Genomic DNA, 24,876 nt, shown 5'->3' on the forward strand with positions numbered 1-24,876 from the left:
GCTACCTTGTTTGTGGAAAGTGTCTTTTATTTAACAGAGCTATTAGAAAAAAAGAGTCATAAAAAGATAGATATCAGAGACAAAAAGCAAGAGAGATGGTGGAGAGAGAGATGGTGATCTGATGCTATGTTTTCTTCCAACTACAGTCCCTCCATTTGGGGCCACTGGAGAATATCCATCTTTTTCCAGGCAGAAGATTTTTATTTTAATTTGTTCAAAGTATTCACTCAAGTATGAGGTTTTTGTCCTTTACTTTTTCCACATTCATGTAATGAGTAACTGATTACTGACAAAGAAAAACTGTAGACTTGGCTCTATGAATTGATTGTTGATTGAATTTTGAGATGGCCGTTGCTCTAAAAAGTGGAGGCAGATGAAAACAAGTTTGCAGGGACAAGCCGACCAAACGAGTGGAGAAGTCCTGCATACTATATGTAAACAGAGAGAAGTTCCCTTAAAAGGGTAACAAGACACTGTGTCTTGGTATTGACAGTATGGGGAATGCCATCAGCGTGACCGGTGTCTGAGGCACGTGTGAACAAGCAGCAATAATCATTAGGAGATGGCAGTCCATGACGTCACATGCGGAGTGCCCATGAGTATAAAAGAGCACCTATGTTACATGTCATCAACTCTTCTGTCTGAGGGAGATGCGCAGGCAGGCTTGAGAGCAGCAAGGGAGCAGCAACAAGACCCAGCATATTGTCCCCTTTCTCAGGGAACCAAGGTTACAGTCGTAACCCAAGACATTTCCTTTCGAAGTGAAACTTCGACTCTTTGTCTTGGTATTGACACTATAGGGAACCAATATCCACTAAGCCATGCTGATGGAATGTCTGCCTCAATAGGCTGTGAATGCACAAAACATATTGGGCATGACATAAATTGACTACGGATTACCCAGCCGGAGTCAGAAGAATGTTAAATCCATGGGCGCATCCCATGTGACTCATATAGTGGCGATATAAGCCAATACTCCTGATGCTAAGAAAGATCCCCAAGCTTCTGTGCTCTACAGCAAGGAAAGTCCTGGCTGTTACACCTTCCCCCTACCTTGCAGGACAGGCCTCAGCCTTATACGGCCCCAAGAGCAGAGCTCTAAGGGAAGAAAAATCCCCCACATACCCTCAGCTAAGTTAGACATATCTCACCAGTATTTGACAAGGCTCTTAGGGAACAGCCTACTGCAGGGAGCTTCTACTCCATTTTAACAACCCTAGAGTGATTAGGAGAGAATAGCTCATACCCTAACTTGAGTAAAAGCCTGGAGGCATTTCTCCAGGACTTACTATAGTTAATGGCTAAACTATTGAATACTACAATGATAAGGAGGGATGCTATCTGCGATCCACCTCTACTCTTCAAATCATTCTGTAACACTGACCATCCCAATAGAAGCACCCCACCAAAAGGGAGCATATATCCCTTCTTCAAGACTCATTAACAGTTGGGAAGGGAGGTAAACAAAGAAGAGGGACTCTTTTTCACCCTGCTCTACCATAAGGGGTACTTGAGCAGCCTGCCAAAGAAGGCATGCAAGGTGCTAAAAATCTTTGTAATTAACACCTCCCTTTGGTATTGCCACTCATCCAAGGGGGAGAATGCATCCTTACCCTTTACTCAGGAAAGGGAGGCAAACGGGTGTAGCACATAATGCAGTTTTCCCAATAACTCTCATCATCCAGGCTCTAAACCCCAAGGAAGCCACATGGGAGCCTAGGCCCTACTTAAAGACCCCAATTACACTGGGGGAGAGCAGCTCATACCCTGCCTTGAGTCAAGGCACTCTCAAGGCACCTAAGACCTGTTATAGCTAGCGCTTCATCTTTTTCTTTTGGCACTAGACCATAGGCAAACTTCCTCTAATTATTAGCATTATCACACCAGCGGCTATAGTAGAACATCCACCAAAGCACCTATCCAAAGGGGAGTAAACATCCCTACTTCAAAACCCAACAGTATTTGGGGAGGGAGGTAAACGAAGTAAAGGGAATCTATACTGCTCTACATAACTCCGTTCACCCTGCATAACCTTCAGCCCTCACCACCCTTTGGCAGCACTTCTGAGTGAAAAATGGGTGAGTTCCATGGTGTGCAGAGCCCTACAGGCCTGTCTTGCCTCCGCATATGCCTTGCCATGAGCCACAAGGTGGTAAGCAGAGAAGGTGGACTTATTTGATAACATCTGCCTCTACTCATCTGTGACCCCACAATTACGGCTGCCGCGCTGCTTCAGCAGACACAGGGCCCAAACCGTGAGGTGCAAACACTTGACTTTCATCCCGCAAGAAAAAAAAAGTCAATCGAGAGGGGAGCTCTCTCATGCATTGCCATAAGTACCTCCAACTCTCTCAAGACTCAAACGCTTTCTGTGCAAATGCTGGATTTATATCCCTCGAGAGAAAATCAAGCAAGAACAGAACTTCTTACCGCGAACGCAACGTAAGAAGTTCCAGCTCCCTCGAGAGTCGAACGCACTCCAAAAGACTCTAATATTACACCGAATTGCATGTAACTCAGGTGATCTTTTATACTCACGGGAGCTCCGCATGTGACTGCCAATGATTATTAGTGTTTGTTTACATGTGCCTCAGACACCGGTCATGCTGATGGCATTCCACATAGCATCAATGCCAAGACGCAGCGTCAAAGTTCCACTTCAAAAGGAAACTTTACATGTGCATTTTAGTATGTAAACACATCAAAATAAGCAAAGAAAACCACAATTTATGTAATGATTTCCAGGGTGTGATAGTTTTATAAAACATACATACTTGTAATGGTAATAATAATAATAATAGACCCTTTTGCTTTAAAAAGTAATGGGAAACCAATTTGTATCGTATTTTTTGAAAGTGACTTGCAGCATTTGAAAAGAGCTTTGACATTATTTATTTGACTCCTAATACATTAATGAAATAAGAAGTAGGCCTACATCTGTTTAGCAATTCTCAGTCTGACCAATTCAATAAGCATCAGTACAATTAACAATAAACACATTATTTTTCTTGTAATATACACAGTATAACATATTGCTGTATGTTTTGATGACAGAAGTTCAGACATTCATTTTAACTTGTATATGATTATTATGTTTATTTGTTTATTACTATTTGTTTATCAGTCATCAACTGTACAAAATGTATGAAATTGGCCTATGATATATTTTATTGCTTCTATTACAGTTTGCAAACAGGGGCCTTGTCGTGTGGGTGGATAGGAAATCAAACACTTTACATATTTGCTGACCATTTCCTTAAATCATCCAGCACAATTAAATGTAGGCTTATTACAGTAGACTAGTTTCTGTGCAGAATGCTGTATCATTAAAGATGCCAATCCGTTTTTCAGTTAGTGTTGAAGCAGCGATGAGTCATATCTGTGGATCTAAGAGTGTCCTCCTTAGCCAATCGTATTTGCCCTACATCCAAAAGTCACTGCTGAAATTGACCTAATCTCATCAAAGCAACGTTGGTACACATCTTAATCCATTTTATAATGTTTGCATTACCTTCTCATTCAATAGAAATGTTGCAGATGAAAATCTTGACTACATTTAAAGGATATTTTATGTAAAAAGGAAAATAATTATAATAATAAATACTTTAATACTTACACCTTAATTCTCAGTTCTCAAACTCTTTTTCTGTGCTCTTTGCAGGACTACACCATCACCATGTATTTCCAACAGAGTTGGAGGGACAAACGGTTGGCCTACGCTGAGATGGCTTTGAATCTCACTTTGGACAACCGTGTGGCTGATCAGTTATGGCTCCCAGATACCTACTTCCTGAATGACAAGAAGTCTTTCCTGCATGGTGTGACGGTGAAGAACCGAATGATTCGGCTCCACCCAGATGGCACGGTTCTTTATGGACTGAGGTAAATGTAACTGCCGCTCTAACATCACTGCTACCTATATGTGTGTTGTGCTGTATAATGTCCGGTTTCCCAATAACACTGCAAATCACAGTCCTAAAGTCCACATGAAATTATCTCGTGTCTTGTGGTGAACAATTAATCTATGACAATTGTATATGTCACCATACTGATGCAAAGACAGTCACAGCTCTCAGTTCACACAGACTTTACGATGATTGTAATGAATTGATTTAATTCACTTAATCCAAGATCAATAATTGCCTGATTCAAAGTCATTTAGCCTGAACTTTGCAGCCATTTTGTGAGACATCATTCTTGAATTTATAGTTGAAATCAGTATCGAAGTTCTTAGTTTAACTTTAATTAAAGGTAAAACTTCATGCCACACTTGCTATCACAGTTAGGAGGCAAGGTTAGCTATTGGAAAGCTTCTATTTGGGGTGTGTGAAATATATCTGTTAATGGTTCACAGCACTGACAGACCGTGTTGAAAATGAAGGCGCTAATGATATTGGGATGCAAGTGTGATCACATGAAGAAGCTTTGCCTTTTTTGAGTTACAGCACCGCTTCAAACTTTGTTATTGTTGGTTCTTTTCCTTTTGGCCAAAGTTCTACAGTAAGGAGTCAGAAAACATATAGCAAATTAGTCAAGACTGTTTCCTGAAACCGTAACATGGTTGCAACTCTGTCATTTGAAACACATTAGTTCAACATTAGGAATGATGGTAGCAATTTATTTTACAGTCCTGTTCCCCATGTACATACTATGTACTTATTATAGTAATTACAATAACTGGGTAATAATTTAGGTACTAACCCTAAACCTAACCTTAAAGGGATATTTCAACCAATAATGAAAATTGTCATCATTTGCTCACCCTTTTGTTCCAAACCTGTATGAGATTCTTTCTTCTGTTCTTCAAAGTAGCTTTTTCTTAGTAACTTGTATGTCACTATCTACTTTTTATGAGTAGCTTGTAACCAGAAATAAAACTGTCACCTACTCTTCGCACCATGCCGCATCCAGTGTAGACAGCATTTTAATGGGATCTGTTTGCTTTTGATGCACCATATTGCGCTGCTCACGCCCAGTGTAGACACGGTATAATAATCTAAAATCCAGTAAACTTATTATATAAACTCATTTTCTCTCTCTCTATCTCTGAACTTTTCAGCTAGATGGAGCACAATAGAAAAAAATGCTGGGGTATTGAGACAAGTTTTGAGAAGTTAACTCAACACACAATCTTAAAATGCAAGTTTACATTCTAAAAACAGAGCAATATGTGACATAATGACCAAAAGATGTGTGTATAGAAAAATATCAACCCTACAGAGATGAAAAAAAAAAAAAAAAAAATCTAGCTCAACTAGTTCTCATTAATCAATTACACTGTAAAAAAGAATTGTTGGTTTAACTTAAAAGAAATAAGTTACCTGGTTGTTCATTGAAATTAAAAAATTTAGTTTATACAATGAAGGCGTTTAATCAACAGAAACTCAAAATATTATGTTATCTGAACCACATTAATTATCTAAGTTGATTTGACAAAAGAAAAAAAATGTTGTGATAACAAATCATGAAAATACAGTGTACCTGTAGTTGGTTGTTGGATAAAATATCAAAACTACAGAGATGCAAAGAAAAAATCTAGCTAAACTAGTCCTCATTAATCGTCTAGTTACCTAAAATCCCGACTGTCCTCCAAAAAAGCACCTTATTACGACCTATATTTATGTTTTAAAGTCATGCGCCCTCTAGCAGGCGTAAAAATAATGACAGTGTTGTGTTACATCTGTCGTCATGAAATGACGTATGACTGTCATTAACAATCAAAATGCTTGTTCATTTAAATGCAGTGTGTGGACTTTTTACACCATTTGTCCTATTTTCATTTAGCAAAACTCTTTTTTTTTTTTTTTACCACTACACCCACCCCACCCCTAAACCTACCCTTAGTGATTTATAGTGCATATACACTTTATGTGCACATGCATTTCCTGGGATCGAACCCACGATCGTACGATCACATGATTGCATGTTGTTATATATTGCAATGCTCTGCCAGTTGAGCTACGCGAAACCCGAAATATGACGAAAATAAAAGGGAACAATGCATTAAAATGAAAGTGTCCTGTTGTCGATACAGGCGCAACTTTAGTAAACGCTCCTATGGGCCGTATTTCAGGGAAGTGACAAACGACCTATATAGACGTATTGGTTGGAGAACATGTTGCTAAAATCACCTCTAAATGCGGACATCTACAAACTGTTGTCACAAATGTCGTCCTCTTTTGGACAAATAAAGGCACGAGTATAAAAACAAACCACTCTCTCTCCGTACTCCGCTATGCATTAACCCAGAGCTGCAGAGAGTACGCTCTGGGTGCTCCACTCAATCAAACTTTTAATAATGAAAGATGACAAACTGTTTCCTCTTCTAAGAATCTCTGGCACAGGTGGAATCGAGGAATAAGCAGTGAGGCCACAGGTTGGTTGCTTTTTTTCCCCTGAGGGTCTCTCAAACCTGCACCGCTGTGGAGAATTTAAATAAGATGAACTACAGCTTGGATGTTTGCAGTATTGATACGTCCACTCTTTATAATGTCTTAAGATGGACCTTTGCTGGCTGTAAATTATTCATGAGTCAGGGCTGTTGTTAATGTTTAATTATCATATCATGCCCTGCCGTGTCTAAAAAGGGATTTTGAATTAATGTGTCTTAGTCAGCTTTAGTACAGCTACAGTATGTATGCAAAGCATCCTCCATATGACCCACAAATGCACAGATGTATAAATATGCAGAGGTTTGTGCTTTATGGGGATTTGGAGGAGAATGCTAATGCTCATGTTGAATGGTTTTAAGCATTATGTTGAAAGCAAAGAAATTTATAGAACGTTAACACTGAACGTCTAAAGATGTAACTGACTGTTTACTCTACATTTCAAAGAAATGTATAATGAGGAAAAAAGAGTGACATGAAATGAAGAACGCAAACAAGCAGGTGTTTAACGTATAACGTATGATATATACAGTTTTTCTCGATTGCTAACACACAGTTCATGACACAATTCATCATTTTCGCACAACTATAAATACAATCTCATAATAACTACACATACAAACCTCAAACTGTCAAGACAAAATTGAATATTTTAGTCAAAAATATTGACATAAAAATATGACACACAAAACATAACAAATACACAGACTTCTTTATTGCCCAGTTAACACAGTAACACTTTATCTTACAATGTCATTGTTACACGTTACATGCAGTTACTGTAGTAATAACTATAAATTATGCATAATTACATGCAATTAACCCTAAACCAAACCATCATAACCCTAACCCTTAAGTAAGTACATGTAGTTAACTAATATTACTCAGTACTTAAATGTATAATTACACTGTAATTCTGACACCTTAAAAATAAAATGTAACCGTTAACACCACTGAGATCAATTATGTAACACAAACCTCTTATTAGGATTCAGGAATAATTTTGCAGCTCAATGTCTATTACAGTATACAACATAAATGAGAGAGTGCAGATACTGTAAAATACAATAATGAGCTTTAGGAAAAACAATATTTTTCATTGCACTACTGTAAAGTGATCTTACAGTAGATAAAACAAAAAGAAAAGTTCAAATACCAAAGAATTGAATATGAACTTGATATGAAACACAATATAGTATACTGTCAATTACAGTGAAGTGAAAATAAATAAATAAATTCAGCATCCTCTGCACCTTCGGCCAAACGTCATTACTGTTTACGACTCTACCTCCCTTAAGCAGTTGTTTCTCGGTTCTGCAAAAATGCAGTACATATAAGAAATTGGCTACAAACTAATTTGACAATCACGAGTTTGAGGGTGTACAACATTTACTGTACATAGAATAGAGATTTTTTTTTTTTTTTTTAAAGTGCAGATACTGTATGTGTAAAAACCCTGTAGATGATTCCTTCAGCTCTCTCTCCAACATTAGGACAAAAGCACAAAATCACCTGTGCCCCTCTTTATATTATCCTGTGATTCTGACTGGTGTGCCATCAGTTTTGCTACTTAATGTTTACTCAAGGATAAATGTCCGATATTTGAGTTCACACTGTGATCCTTTACTTAATTGTATTACGTGTTTGTGTTTTATGAATGAGAACATGGTTAAACCTGGGTAAAATGAGGGCATTTTGAGAAATTTGTCTTTGTTTTGAGAACTGAATGAATGGGAAACTGAATCAGCGTGTTAGCAATGGAGAAAAACTGTAAATAAAGCACATTTATGGGTGTTGTATGCTCCTTAGCCACATATAGAAGTTGCCATTCGAAACGTTCCAGAGCTAAAAACAAATACAACCCTGCATGTTAATTATAGGACGCTCACAGTGAAATGTAGAAGGCAGTGTAATAGCTATGTTACTATGTTACACCCATGCTCCATTACCTAATTTAACTCCATTGACATGTGTATGGCGTGTTCACTGCTATCGTCTTTTGAGGCTATATACACTCACCGGCCACTTTATTAGGCACACCTTGCTAGTACCGGGTTGGACCCACTTTTGCTTTCAGAACTGCCTCAATGCTTTGTGGCATATATTCAAAAAGGTGCTGGAAACATTCCTCAGAGATTTTTTTCCTCATTGACATTATATCATCATGCAGTTGCTGCAGATTTGTCAGCTGCACATCCATGATGTGAATCTCCCATTCCACCACATCCCAAAGCTGCTCTATTGGATTGAGATCCGGTGACTTTGAGTATGGTGAACTCATCGTCATGATCAAGAAAACAGTTTAAGTTGATTTAAAGTCAGTAAACGTATCATTGTTCAATTTCATTACATTTCTCTTTCATGTTGCACCCTTTCCCCTAGACAGGGCGTAACATTTGTGACATGGCGCATTATCCTGCTGGAAGTAGCCATGAGAAGATGGGTACACTGTGGACATGAGGGATGGACATGGTCTGTACCAAGAAAATATCCCCCACACCATTCCACCACCACCAGCCTGTTGATACTAAACAGACTTTTATCAGATAGAACCAGTCTGGCCATTCTCCTCTGGCATCAACAAGGCATTTTCACCCACAGAACAGCCGCTCACTGGATATTTTCTCTCTCTCTCTCTTTTTTTTTTTTTTTGGACCATTCTCTCTAAACCCTAGAGATGGTTGTGTGTGAAAATCCCAGTAGATCAGCAGTTTCTGAAATACTCAGACCAGCCCGTCTGCCACCAACAACCATGCCACGTTCAAAGTCACTTAAATCAATCAGCTTTTTTTCCCCCATTCTGATGCACAGTTTGAACTTCAGCAGATCGTCTTGGCCATGCCTAAATGCATTGAGTTGCTGCCATGTGATTGGCTGATTAGATATTTGCATTAACGAGCAGTTGAGCAGATGTACCTAATAAAGTAGTCAGTGAGTGTATAACACTACAAGAGATGGGAGGTTTACTTTATGAATGTATTTCACTAATTACTTGCTTTATGGTAATCTGATACAAATATTACAATACTAAAGTAATGTAATCGGACTACTTCTCGATTTGCTCAAGGCCATATACAAATAAAGAGAGAAAAAGTTAAAAAGTACATTTGCATCATTTTTTCTTTCACTTCCAGCAGGATTACATGTCACAGAGCTCAAATCATCTCACAAAATGTAACGTAAATCTTTCATAAAGACATTATGACATACATGTTTGGATTCATGAAAATGTTCATATTTTCAACATGTTACTTGGTACTAGCAAAATTTTTGTAGTTGAGAGTTGAAAACTGTTCAACTTTGGGTAAAATACAATGTTAGCCGCTCACTTTTTACCCCGCCATCCAATCACAGTGGATGAGGGGCGGCACAAATGCTACACCGACCAACCGTCCTACTTGTACAATGACTGATCAGCAATGGAGAAGTTAATATTGCTGATTACTGCATTTTAAATTCAATAATATTCTTCAAAATGAGATAATAGTTACACATTGCTGTCTGGCATATTCCGTATCATCATAGCAACCAAAGCGTCTCAGCTGGAAAAACGCTGTGCCTCCAAAGCGCTCTCAAACGCCACCAGCTGGCCGTTTTCAGAAGAGCCCCTGGCATTTTTTTAGCTGGCTAAAAATGCTTTGGCGGACACGTTAACTGAATATTTATTGTTAGGCATATAGCCAATTAGTACCTTGAGCATTTATGCAATATACTGGAGCCAAACTTGAGAAGGGAGTCCGGAAGATTCCTGGACAGCGTTTGAAAGCAGGCGTCTATCAGTGGCTCTGGTGTGTATCAATTTAAGCGCTCAGTGAAGAGCATCATTGATGTCCATTTACAAATTGTTTTTGAAGTGTTGATCATTGTAGCCAGACACAGACATATTTGTAGAGTGCGTAAACACAACGGCCAAACAGAGGTGTTTAAGAATCCACTCAATAGAGCTCAAAATGCTAGGGGGAAATGCTGGTATAGTCACAATTTATTTATTTATTTATTTATTTATTTTATTTTTTTCAGTACTGACTTGGTACCAAAGTCGGTACTTTTGAGAACACTAGCGCAAACACCATGACGCAGTGTCGAGTCCACTCAAAAGGGAACGTCTCAGGTTGCGTATGTAACCATGGTTCCCTGAGAGAGGAACGAGATGCTGCGTCATGTTGCACATCCTGGCTACACCTGTGCATCTTCTTCAGATAAATTTAATCTGTCGATGCACATTTTTGGTGTTTGTTTATGGACTCCATATGTTCAGACAATCAAATTGCTGTGTCTCATTCCCCTCTCAGGGAACCGGGTTGCATGTGTAACCTGAGATGTTTCTATCTTTAGATAGAAAGTAATGGCACAAATTTCATGCAATAAAAGCACGATATATATATATATATATATATATATATATATATATATATATATATATATATATATATATATATATATATATATATATATATTTATGCATTTATTTATATAACAATGAAATGCTTTATTACAGCCTTTCCACGGTTATGTTTTTTTGTGTCCTGATTACAAAATGACCCAGGTTCTAAATGTACTTTGTCAAATGAATTGAGAAAACTAGCCATTAATATTTCTTACCAGCCATGAAACTGTACTGCGTTTTATTTTTTTATTCATAAAGTGCAATATTTTTGTCCTTATCGCAATATGATTGTTTATCGTTTTTCTTGCATATTAGTGACAGAGAGAGCAGGTCATTTGTCACTTGTAACATCATAGACGAGATGAGTCAGTCTTCATCTTTCAGCAAAATGGCAGCTGTCTCGAAAATACGTAGACACATCATGATTTTTCTGCTATTATATTAATCTGGTGGCCTAAGGTAGATGTCACATAGAGTTCTAGAGAATGCTTACACAGTGTCATAACCAGACAAAATGTGATAAAAGTCTAACGAATTTGCTTTGTCTGGCCACAAAAGACAAAATCAATCACAAATCACAGCCAGCTGTTAAAGCTCCTCCCTCTTCTGGAAAGTGTGCCAGGAGCAGCAGCTCATTTGCATTTAAAGGGACACACACAAAATGGCGTATTTTTGCTCACACCCAAATAAAGGCAAATTTGACAAGCTATAATAAGTGATCTTCACAGGCACATTCTGGGGACACAAGAGACTTATTTTATATCTTGTAAAAGGGGCATTATAGGTCCCTTATAAATTTTGAAAGTGGACCTAACCAGGATATAGACTTACCTTGTGCATTGTGTTTATTTAACATTGAACTTGTTTTGAACTCAGAACATCCTTTAATCATTCAAAGTTTAGAAATGCTTGGTGTCATAAGCTGTTCTGTTTACATCAAGCATAATATAATGGATGTGGCAGGTTTATATTTGCCATATGGAGAGTGAATGTTTTGCATTCAGGAACCAGAGAAAGAAAGTTGATGATGAGTGGAAAAGAGTGAAATAAATGTTCTCAGCAGACGAGAACTTGACTTTCGCCATCCCTTGTCACTGGCTTGTTCAGTTCTTCTCCTGAATCAAATATGACACGAGCCCCGTAAGTGGAAGTGAGCAGAGACGTGTCTTAAAGCTCACGATTTCTCTCTGTTCCTCAATGCATTTAAGAATGAAAATTCACATTTCAACTATGACCATAGTGAACCTGACATTTTTAAAGCAAGATGCCACCAAAATGACCTCTACATGATTATTTTGGATAATGTATTATGGCTGGCACTCCAGAGCAGGGTTGCCTGGTCCCAGGAAAATGTTCAGCCTAAAATTAACTCAAAACCTTCCCAAAAGGAATTAAAACTAGTCCAATTTTTCCCCACATACAATCACAGTTGGATTCTCATAAAGACCTGGAGCAATCATGAAAGGGGACTAGAGTATTAATATTTCAAAATGGACCCAAAATCACCATAAAAGTATCATAAATGTAGTCCATATTACTGCTGACTTAGGTATTAGTATATAACATTTACAGGTACAAAAACATACTTTTTTGTACATTTGGATAGATGTACAATATGTACAGTGCATATACATATTAAACGCTGTGACGTTGTATTTCAATGTGATGTATGAATATCTATGATGTAAAACCTTTGTGGCAACGCTTCTAGAGGTGAAAAATGTTGACTTTTGTAAAGAGTGTGAGATTTGACAATTACAATCGCTACTTTTTTTTAGTCACAGCATACTGAGAAAATGTATTTTGTCCTATGGCAAACACAGTTAATATTATTTGTTAAGTACTGGTTAAACAATTAAAATGTTTTATTCCTTTTAAGGTTTTAAAGTGTATTCATGTTTAATGCCAGAAGTCACACTGAACAGAATAAAGAGTTATAATTTCAAATTAAGTAAATGTGTGAACGCTGTTAAATGTGACTGAAAATAAAAACTCAGTGATCCTAAATTCAATAGTATCAATCGATTAATCCCATGAATTCAGTATTGTATGTTTTATTATCCACTGCAGACATAAGAAAATTTGCATGTGGTACAAATACACTTTACATAAAATGCATTGGATACTCATGAGATCACATTGTCAAACAACCATAGATCATAGAAATCTATAAGAAGATACCCTATTGCTATACTCATGCAGAATTATCTAAACATACTAATAAACTAAATCCTGTGAAAATCAGCTGCTAAAGAGAGATATAGACATTCGTCTATTTGAAACATTTTTTTTTTTTTTTTTTTTTTTTTTTTTTTTTACGAAACAGTTGATCTGGTTTCATAAAATCACTTGCATATACATTTCAGTGTGCATTTTGTTTAATGCTCTATTCTCTCAAATAAGCATTGTCTGTTTTCATGAATAAGTCTAGATATAGTCATGCTAGCCATGCGATGGACTGGCCATCCATCCAGCTTGTTTCCCTGCCTACGGCCCAAGACTCTATGCATCCCAGCGGCCCCACTTAGGACAAGATGGAAGATTTTGAAAATTAATGAAAGGATGTTTTTTATGCTTGTCAATATGTGGTTAAGGGATCTGCCAATCAGTCATCTTCTCATAAATCTATTTCATAGAGTGAAAACTATCCACTAATGCTATTTGTTACCTCATTATGGGAGTGGAGCTTTGACTGCTCTATCTGTCATTATACTTTAAAAGCAAAAGCAGATTGAATAGAAAATGTCTAGCACCAGCATGTGAGCACTCTCACTGCTATACATACAGTGAGTGAGTGAGTGAGCAAATGTGTGAATGTGTGAGTTAGTGAGTGAGTGAATGAGTGAGTGAGTGAGTGAATGAGTGATTGAGTGAGTGAATGAGAGATTGAGTGAGGGAGTGAGTGAATAAGTGTGTGAATGAAGGATGAATGAGTGAAAGAGTGAGTGAATGAGCGAGTGAATCAGTGAGTGATTGAGTGGAGTGAATGAGTGAGTAAGTTTAGTGAGTGAATGAGTAATTGAGTGAGTGAATGAGTGAGTCAGTGAATGATTGAGCGATTGAGTGAATCAATGAGTGATTGAGCAAGCAAGTGAATGAGTGAGTGTGAGTTAGTGAGTAAGTTTAGTTAGTGAGTGACCGAGTGAATGAGTGAGTGAGTGAGTGAGTGAGTGAGTGAGCAAGTGAGTGAGTGAATGAGCGAGTGAGTGAATGAGCCAGTGAATGAGTGAACTAGTGAATGAGTGAGTGAATGAGTGAGCGATTCACTCATTGTTGAGTGAAAGAAAAAACGAGTGAGTGAATGAGCGAGTGAGTCAATGAGTGAGTGAGTGAGTGAGTGAATGAGTGAGTGAGTGAATGAGCCAGTGAATAAGTGAACTAGTGAATGAGTGAGTGAATGAGTGAGCGATTCACTCATTGTTGAGTGAAAGAACAAACGAGTGAGTGAATGAGCAAGTGAGTCAGTGAATGAGTGAGCGAGTGAATGCGTGAGTGAGTGAATGAGCCAGTGAATGAGTGAGTGAACTAGTGAAGGAGTGAGTGAATGAGTGAGCGAGTGAATGAGTGAATGTGTGAGTTAGTGAGCAACTAAATGAGTGAGTGAACGAGTGATTGAGTGAGTGAGTGAATGAGAGAATGAGTGAAAGAGTGAGTGAGTGAGTGAGTGAGTGAGTGAATGAGCGAGTGAGTCAGTGAATGATTGAGTGGAGTGAATGAGTGAGAGTGAGTGAGTGAGTAAGTTTAGTGAGTGAATGAGTGAATGATTGAGTGAGTGAATGAGTGAGTCAGTGAATGATTGAGTGAATCAATGAGTGATTGAGCGAGCAAGTGAATGAGTGAGTGTGAGTTAGTGAGTAAGTTTAGTTAGTGAGTGAGTGAGTGAGTGAGTGAGGGAGCAAGTGAGTGAGTGAATGAGCGAGTGAGTGAATGAGCGAACTAGTGAATGAGTGAGCGATTCACTCATTGTTGAGTGAAAGAACAAGCGAGTGAGTGAATGAGCGAGTGAGTCAGTGAATGAGTGAGTGAGTGAATGAGTGAGTGAACTAGTGAAGCAGTGAGTGAATGAGTGAGTGAGTGAATGAGTGAGTGAGCGAGTCAGTGAATGATTGAACGAGTCAGTGAATCAATGAGTGAGAGTGAGTGAGTAAGTATAGTGAGTGAGTGAATGAGTGAGCGAGCGATTTATTAAGCCCTTTACCGTGTTCTACTGTGTACCCAAAGCGCTTTACAATCATATCAGAGGGTCTCTCCTTAACCATATCCGATGTGCAGGATCCACCTGGATGATTCGACAGCAGCCACAGTACAATGGTGCCCGTGCACTCACCACACACTGGCTATGGGTGGAGAGGAGAGAGAGTGATGGAGCCAATTCAAAAGAATAGGGATTATTAAGAGGCCATAATTGATAAGCGCCAATAGAGAGAATTTTGGCCAGGACACCAGGGTTACACCCCTACTCTTTACGAGAAGTGCTATGGGATTTTTATTGACCACAGACAGTCAGGACATCAGTTTAATGTCTCATCTGAAGGACGGTGCTTTTCTCAGTATAGTGTCCCCATCACTATATTGGGGCATCAAGACCCACACAGACCACATGGTGAGCACCCCCTGCTGGCCTCACTGACTCCTCTTCCAGCAGCAAACTAGTTTTCCCAAGAGTTCTTTCCACTGACCTGAGACATGCAGAAACTACCATAAACAAATAATGTGAGCTTTTCTAACTTCTAGAGTCTTGACAGTCAAGTGGGCTTGGACACCCAAAAATGAAAATTATCCCATGATTTACTCACCCTCAAGCCATCCTAGGTGTACATGACTATCACAATCAGAGATGTATTTAAAAATATCCTGGCTCTTCCAAGCTTTATAATGCTAGTGAATGGCACTCACGATTTTTAAGCCCCAAAAAAGTGCATCCATCATAAAAGTAACTCATATGGCTCCAGGGGGTTAATAAAGGCCTTCTGAAGTGAAGCAATGGGTTTTTGTAAGAAAAATATCCATATTTACAACTTTATAAACTAGAATAACCATCTTCAAGTAAACATCCGTATGCCAGTCGACTTATGGCAGAAGCGTAACCTCTGACCTGATGCATGACGTTTTGACGAACGTGGAAGCGCAGAGGATAAAGCAAAACAAAACACTGGTCACAAATTAATTTTTAATAGAAATGTTGGAGGATTTTATATATAAGAGTAGAGGAGCTTGAGTCTGTTGCCCAGCCTTATATGTTTGAACCGCAAGAGGCATCTACTCTCACCTACTCCTACGTCCTATGTCATGTCAGAGGTTATGCTTCCGCCGTAAGACGACTTGCGTACGGATGTTTGCGTACGGGATATCTTCATATCTGAACGGCATAGAGGCATGGGGGTTTCTGTATATACTGGCAAGCAGCTTTTGCAGTATCATCATTGGCATCCACCAAGCCACTCCCTAGCAACCAAACAGAGTACTCTAGCAACTGTCTCTGCATCAGAAAATCGTACAGACATGGGCATTGGCTCTTTTGACTCATGCTAGCAAACAGGACTTCCAACATGCTATACATGCTAGCAGTGAATAGCTACATGCTAATAGTGATTAGCTAAGTGCTAAAATATCCCTGCGTTCCATTCAGAAGGGCTCATCCCTATGCCCTAATCCCTTCAAAGGGTTTACCCTCTGGAGTGAGAGCTTCGAAGGGATTAAGGGTGTAGGGGTCAAAAAAAATTTTTTTGGAATGCACTTCTGCGTCATCTTAACGAGACAAGCAAGGAGGCACCTTTGTCTTTTTCCCCCCTGGTTAACTCTTTGTATTAATACGCATTCATTTACTGTAGTAACATTATAAGCTACTGCCGGTCTTTTACTTTAAATATTTGTATATTGTGTCTATTAATTTGAAACATTTGAATGGACTGATAAAGGGAGCTGTAAAGTATTTTTGTTGAAGTACAATGTCGTTTTGACCATAATAATGTACCCAATCTAACTTGTATAAATATTACAGTAGTATAGAAAAATACTGTACATTCATAAATAGGTAAATTCAAACTCCGAGCCTCCTGTACCCATTCTGTGACTTCAAACAACTTCCCTGTGCAAAGGATCATAGGGGCCCGAAGTGTCCATCAGTTGTCCATCCTTCATTCCAAGGGGCCCTTTGAAGTGGCCAGTTTTGAGCACTTCGGTTTGGAACAACCCTTCAATATGGCGGCCATGATTGTTTTCACTCCGAAGTGCCCTTTAGAGGGCGATATATCCCGTTTGGAATGCACCGTCAGTCAAAAACGTTAACTAAAACATACTAGCAACATGCTAATCATGTTAGCACAATGTTAACAACATGCTAATTATGTTAGCATCTTGCTAACACATTCAGGCAAAATGTTAATCATGTTAGCATCTTGCAAAAACAAACATGCACGCAACATGCTGATCAGGTTAGCATCTTGCTAAAAACATGCAAACAACATGCTAATCATGTTAACATCATGATAACAACATGCTTACCATGTTAACAACTTGCTAAAAACATGTTAGTAGCATGTTAGTAGCTAACAATAATAGTATTAGCATCATGCTACCAACATGCTACTCACATTTTCTTCAGAAAATATTCATATCTAGTTTTTACAGGAATAATAAAAACATGCAATATATCTTAGGTTGCATCCAAGTGAAAAAAACAAGAGATGTCAAACACCATTTCCCTAGCAATGATTGCATTTTCCCCTTTTTTATTTTTTCTTAGAATAAGAGAATAGATGGCAAACATTACTCATGACTCAGATATTCACATGGCACAGTCAAGGCTAAGCTATGATTTCCTAAAGGTTACCAAGGTAACAGTGTCTCTCATTCTCTTTCTACTCTTTTTTTTCTCTACCCTCCTTTCCCTGTATTTTTTTTTTTTTCTTTTTTTCTTGCTGTACTTTTTCCAGAATAACCACTACAGCAGCCTGCATGATGGACCTGAGACGGTACCCCCTCGATGAACAGAACTGCACCCTGGAGATTGAGAGCTGTAAGTGAAAGGAAATGTGAACGCACACACACATAGGCTTTGTTTGAAATGCAGTACTAGAATACTGCATACTGCACCTGTAGAGAAGATAATATGTTGTGTTCTACACACTTGTGTCTGCATACAGTATGTTAAAAAAGATGATAAACAGCAATGTGTGTCCAAACGTGGCAGTACTTGAATGTTTTAGAGCATATAATATGCCAAACAAGGAAATCAGGAACCAGAAGATTTTTTTTTTACCGAGTCATTCAAACAAACTGTCAGAAAACAGAAAGACAAAAGAATCATAATTAGAGACCTATCCTGGCCAGAGGGGCGTGTGAATGTGTGCATTATAAGGGAAGTTTGCACTAGATAACAGACTATAATAGACTGAATGGATGCTTAGAAGATGTAAATCAACAACAACTAATGTTTTAGAGCCTCCTCTAAAGAAAATCACAAAAATATTTAATTACACTTATAGTTTTAGAGATATCCTAAGATTTGAAACACAACATGGTAAGACATTGTAGTTGCAAAGTTACTTAGTTAGTAAAATGTCTAAAGTGGACCACTGAAATAAAGTGTTACCCATCAAACTGCCGAGTGCCAAACTATACTTGTGCCAAGAATGGCAACACTTTATAATAACATTCATTAATAAAGCATTAACAAACATTATATAATGTTTAACAGATCATTAGTTAATATATATTCAAATAGCTACAAGTACGAGATAATGTGCTTGTAAATATTTACTGAAGAATTTGATTAAAATCATTGATTCTTGTAAATTAATATGTTATTAAATATTCAATTCAAATATGATCATGCATTTAATGATATTTCTAAGCATTCAAAACCACATTAATAAATACTGTAAGCAGTTAATTAGTGTATAACATTTGTTAAAATCATTTGTAGTTTTTATAGTGCATGATCATATATGAATTGAAAGTTTAATAACATCTATAAGCATAAGTTCATTAGTAAACATTTGCATCTCATATGTGTTGCTATGTGAATGCATGTTAACTAATGATATGCAAAGCATTGTATAATGTTTGTTTATTAATGAATAGCCCCCCCCCCCACTAACATGATAATCTAATCTTAAAAAGTATCAAGTTCCCCTACACTGTGCAAACGCCAACTCTTCCTCACATTCTGAGCACATCACCTTGAAGAAATCGTGACCGTGAACAACAGCAGTTTGAACTCGTCCAGCTCATCAATTTCACTATTGCTCCTTATCTCTGTCACACTCCACAGATACCTAATGTAAGCAAACATAATCATTAAGCCCATTTATAGCAATCATCCAGATCTGCCGTCCTGCCCACTCTGTCTTTGGGTGTCAGTAGTGATAAATGCTCTTGGAGGGGTTTGACACTGAGGGCTCGTGGCACAATTGACAGACGTAGGTAAGATTGAATGTGTTTGCCGGTTCATCAATGAGGTGCCCTGCACTATTGATCAGTCAGTCGTACCAGGATGTTGTGCCCTGTCCATCACGGGTACATCAGTGGAGCCCAGACAAATAGCTAAGGTCATGTTTCGAATGATTTCGCCATGTACATTGTTCCATGCTTGCTGTTTATCACTTGTGCAGATCGATGGGTGAGTTGCTACCTGCTGAGGCATGAACATTTTTTTTTTTTAGATTTGCTTGTATCAACATTTCTTTACTTTTAGAACAATAATGTTTGCTATTCCAATAACTGAATGCCTTTGGTGTCACCAACCGCACTGTGGGCCTCATTTATGAAACATGACAAGAAATTTCTTTGTAAATGGTTCCTACATAAATTGTCACAATCAATATAGAAAAAGTTTGTAAAAACATTGTAATATAAATTGTTGAATTAATTGTGTAAACCATTCATAAAACTTTTCTTATGCATATAAATGGTCTCATTTAATACAAAAATACTGTTCAGAAAACCATTTTCACATAAATAACCTTATTCAATGCCTTAATTTTGTGCTTAGCAGAACAAATTTTGGTGTAAATTGTCCGTAAAATCATTTTTTGTATGATACCGAGCTTCCATGTTATATATATTTCCGTTTGGAATAGTAGAAACAGAGAATTATTATTAATATTCAATTCATTTCATTATTATTTTAGAAATGTTGACGTTCAATATTTCACGACAAACTATTTCTTAACTATTTCTATTACTATAACTTATGCAAAACTAAAATATCACATAAAACATTTGCGAATAAAGCAAATAAAGTTTCCATATAGCGAGACGAAGAGAACAACATTATCACTTCCATTATTTTTTCTTATACAGTCTGGAGCAAAGCATGCTGGGAATTAGAATCTGCTGCAACTCAATCATATTAAGTTCAGCTTACTACCATCAAATTTTGAGTTCACAACTTTTTCATATTAAGTTCAATGAACTTTCATTATTATTTGAGTTAAATGAACTCATTTCATTTAATTAATTTCACTTCAGTTTTACAGTGAAGACACTGTGGGTCTAAATTACTTGCGCCTCAGAGCGCGCAGATGAAACGCAATAATGATATCCCGAAATGTGGACAAAATTAGGTGGATGGAAACATAACTACTGTGACAGCTTATCACACAGGAAAGAGGAAGCACACGAAACACTCATCAAACACAAATGTGTGCAGCGACCCACTAGATAGCAAACAGCAGAACCATTTCCTGTTTGCAATTAATGACATATAACGCAGACAAATTTACACATTGATCAAGCAAATCAACAAATTTGTTCTGCACCTTCTGTTAGGTTGCGCATTATCACTTCATAAAACAACATGTTTGCTAGATGTATGTCACATATAGTTTTGGGCTTTTATTTTGAAGTTTAGTCACAGTTCCTGTTTGTCATGTGATGTCTCATGTGCTTCCCAGTTCATGTCTTGTTCTTATGCTGCGTTCACACCACCTCATATTTACCGGAATCTTGAGATGACAACATGTGATGTTATATTCGGAGCTGTTCACGTCCTTGGACTGGGAATTATGCGTTTCCATGGCACCACTATCAACGCCTATGAATCTACAGCGGTCAGGTGGTACATCTGGGAGCTTTCAGAAAACTCCCAGCTTACAAGCTGTAATTACGAGCTCTACGAGGACGTGAACGCTTTTTACAAGCTAGAATCTCATAACTACAGGAATTACGAGGCCGCGTGAACGCACCTTTATTAGTTGTTCAGGTCATGTGTTTCTCTGTTCTGTTTTATGATTGGTTTATTATCTTGATTGTTCACAGGTGTTTCTTGTTAGTCATTAGTCTTGTCTAGTTTTGTTGTAACCCGCTTTTGGTGAGTCTAGTCAGTTCAAGCTTATGTTTAAGTTTATGTTCATGTTATGTTCTCAGTCAAGTCAAGTTCTAGTCATTATCTTGTTTCTGTAATTTGTTTAATAAACCGCACTTGGGTTCGGACTACTCACCTTTAGTGGACTACGTTGCAATGTAATACTGTTGTTGACCAGTGCAATGGTTGTATCTATAAATTCTATACTATGTGAACATTCATTACACTTTCTGCCATTTCTGCAGATGGGTACACCACAGATGACATTGTGTTCTTCTGGCAAGGAGGGGACAATGCTGTAACAGGTGTGGACAAACTGGAATTGCCTCAGTTCTCCATCGTGGAGCTACGTCTTGTGTCCAGGGAAGTGAGGTTTACCACAGGTATGGACAATTCACTTATGTGCAAAATGGCCCAAATACTGAACTTCATGACACTTTCAAAGCAACCTACATTGCAATCATGGTATCCATTTGATCAGTTTGTGTTTTTCCTGGGAATTTAACCCATTGCTAGTGTCATTGTTTCAAATTATGAACAATAAGGTTAATGATCAATGTTAGCAGTTGGGGTTTCTGTAGCTCAGCTGATGTTCACACTGAACGTTCTTTTTCAGGACCTAGTAACATTCCTAAGATCAATCCCAGAAAATGTTGCATTTGAACAAAATGTGTGATGTTATGTTAGTTATCATGTAGTCCTGCTTAGCCAGTTCTTCAGACTGACAGCAGAAGGTCTGGAGTCTATCTCAGCTTTCATTGGCTAAGGTCCACCCAAGAGGAAGTTTGACTGACATGTAATGCAACCAATCACAGTTTGTTTTGTTCTGCGTCATGTTTAGGAGCATGAAAATGTAAAGTCGATGTCCCTACAATAACAGACCAGCAGGTATAATCAATTATTCATTTAAGAACATTGTGCAAGTTTACTGCAACAATGGAGCCGCAAACTTGTAGTTTAGTTGATCCTGGAAAACGCTCGTTGTCACAGTTGTAAACAGGACTGCGTTCTTCTTCCACGAGGGGGGTTGGCGTCACGGCATTTGTTTCTAGGTGGACCGTTAAAGAACACGACACACACGTCTCACGGACATCCTGTAGAATTCAACCAACCAAATGACGACTTCGAAAATCCTGAAGTGTTTCCAAATAAGTGTGCCATGCATCAGACGTTCAGCCAATGATCCATGGGTGTGACGTCTGAGGCTGAGACAAGTTATCATGTGCCTGTTTGCCTAGGGGAAGAAGGAGGATAAAGACTGTATACAGACAAAGACGTGAACAGGAGTGATGCAGTGACCAGGGAGCAATCACCTTCCATGCAGGCAAAAAAAAAAAAAGCTGTATACTGTACATGATGGAATTATTTACAAGCGATACATTGGACGTTACTTGTCTTTATAGCACTATTGTGAATGAAAGCACAGAACAAGGAAAGATCTGGCAGTGTGAATGAACAAAATCATGCAATTCCAAAACAGTTACTGGAACTTTTCCAGAATCTCTTTGTGAAAGGACCATATTAGACAATTCAATATATTTTCTACAACAATGTGGATTTTAATTGCAGGGAGAGCCTTACATTTACAATATATAAAACTAAGAAAATCTTATATAATTCTATATCTAAACTGCAAGTCATAAACAGTGATGAACAATGATTAATTACATTTTTGGCTGTCAATCTGTGAATCATTTCAGTCTGACAGTTCATGTAAATCAAGCAGTTCACACAAAGTGATGTATCAATTTATTTGGTTAAAGTGCGTCACATTTACTGTTGCATGGCAAAATTTCATGAGCAAAATCCAGTCATTCCAATAGAAATCCATGCGATCAGGAATTTTAAGGGTGAAAGATTTTACAAATTTTTAAAGTTGGTCACATGATTTCTGCGCGAGCTGTGATTTATACGTCACTCTGCTATTAACAATAGACAGTGGACTTTTTTTGCCCATGAAGTTGTGTGACTGCACCTTAACACCACTTATTGATGGAAAATGGATATTGTTTTAGAAAATCATTTTAAGTGCACTTGCCCTTGGGTAATTTCATGGAGAGATCCATGATGAGGTGTTCGAACAAGTGTGAAAAATAAAAAATAAAAGTGCTATTATTGATTTATCAGTTTTTGCAAGCTGTGATTGGCATCAATTGCCACTCATATTCAAATGCTATTTAAGTTACAGCCTGAAGTTATTTCCCTTTCTCTATGATACAATTCTAGCCGAAAGGCTTCCAAAGGAATTTGTTCCATTGCATCTGTATCCAAAAAATTAAGCCCAACTGCAGGGAGATTGGAAATGCAAGAATATTTCTTTCACATTATAAATTCACATCAGTACATTGAACAAGTCAACTGACATTTAGCTGCGTAGTTTTTAAACAGGCACATGCAGGCTAATCTTGGAAATGCTTTTTGAAACGTAACTATGATGCTTACTATGGAAGCTTGTTATAAAAGATAATTGCGACTTTTTATCTCACAATTCTTACTTTTTTTTCCTCACAATTGCGAGTCTACACCTTGCAGTATTGGCTTTGGCTTCAATTTTTCTTGCAATTGCGAGTTATAAAGTCAGAAATGCAGGATATAAAATTGCAATCACAAGAAATAAAGTCTGAATTGTAATAAGCTTGCAATTTTGACTTTTTTCTCGCAATTATGAGATTATATCCCACAATTCTGACTTTTTTTTTTCACAATTCTGACTTTTTTCTTGCAATTGCGAATTTATATCATGCCCTTCTGAGAAAAAAAAGTCAGAATTGTGAGATTAAAAAGTCAGAAATGCCTTTTTTTTCCTTTTCTTTTTTTTTTTTTTTCAATGGTGGAAACAAGCTTCCATAGCTTACAGTTTTCTTAAACCGCACACCAGATTTTACACATTAATGTGACATGCTCTTCAGTTACTTTTTTCCCCCCTCAAATTCCCTGTATTGAAGGGCTAAATGGGGAAAAAAAAGACACTGCAGGTTTTGTGACAATTCTCAAAGGGACGCAGACGTTGCCTGCTGAGAAGGGGGTTTCAGAAAAATCTGCCATGTTTGCGACTTTCTGCCATGTTTAATTGGAATGGAACTAGTCCCTGGGAAGGAATCCATTGCTTTGGGGAAATTAAATGCTCCATCTGAACAAATGGGAAAATGACTATCTGTTGTCAAAGTGCAGACTATGACAATTGCAAATTGTAGATCTATTTTTCCTGTGCTTGCTCTTTTGTGTTTCCACTTACATGTTGACATCTCTTTTTTTTCGGCTTCTGCTGTGTACTTGTGTCTCCCCAGGTTCATACCCTCGGCTGTCGTTGAGTTTCCGCATCAAAAGAAACATAGGCTATTTTATCCTGCAGACTTACATGCCCTCCATCCTGATCACAATCTTGTCCTGGGTCTCCTTCTGGATTAACTATGATGCCTCTGCTGCTCGTGTGGCCCTGGGTAACCTTTAGCTTTTGTTCAAAAAGCATCCTGTTTTTACAGGATGTGAATCATATAGTATTTTTTTTATTTATTTTTTTTCTGTATAAAACCATATCAATCATTTTGAATGTATTTTACTCCAAATATTCTTATATACATCTTCTTGTCAACCATGATTAAAGGTGTTACCCTTTCACATGACCTACATGAGTGCTCCCCAATGCAATAAACTTGAGCAAAGCTTTAAGCTTATGTGATGCTCAAAGTTCAAACAGTTTCAACTTTGACTCCATTTGCCACTGAAAAAAAAAATGCATTAAGTATCATGATATGAGTGATGCAGGTACAGAAATTAAAACAAGATGGATA

At 37.8% G+C, this 24,876-nt stretch overlaps 1 protein-coding gene across 1 annotated transcript in view; it reads left to right on the top strand.

The window, feature by feature from the left end:
• Window positions 1–24,876, top strand: part of gabrb4 (gamma-aminobutyric acid type A receptor subunit beta4) — a 76,371-nt gene that overhangs the window by 43,290 nt on the left and 8,205 nt on the right. The window contains exons 4-7 of the mRNA XM_048166814.1: window positions 3,662–3,882; window positions 17,712–17,794; window positions 21,331–21,468; window positions 24,373–24,525. Of these exons, the coding sequence (XP_048022771.1) occupies window positions 3,662–3,882; window positions 17,712–17,794; window positions 21,331–21,468; window positions 24,373–24,525 (595 nt within the window). The remainder of the gene's footprint in view (window positions 1–3,661; window positions 3,883–17,711; window positions 17,795–21,330; window positions 21,469–24,372; window positions 24,526–24,876) is intronic.

This window comes from Megalobrama amblycephala, linkage group LG18, assembly GCF_018812025.1.
Source record: "Megalobrama amblycephala isolate DHTTF-2021 linkage group LG18, ASM1881202v1, whole genome shotgun sequence".
In the NCBI taxonomy this organism is placed as follows: domain Eukaryota; kingdom Metazoa; phylum Chordata; class Actinopteri; order Cypriniformes; family Xenocyprididae; genus Megalobrama; species Megalobrama amblycephala.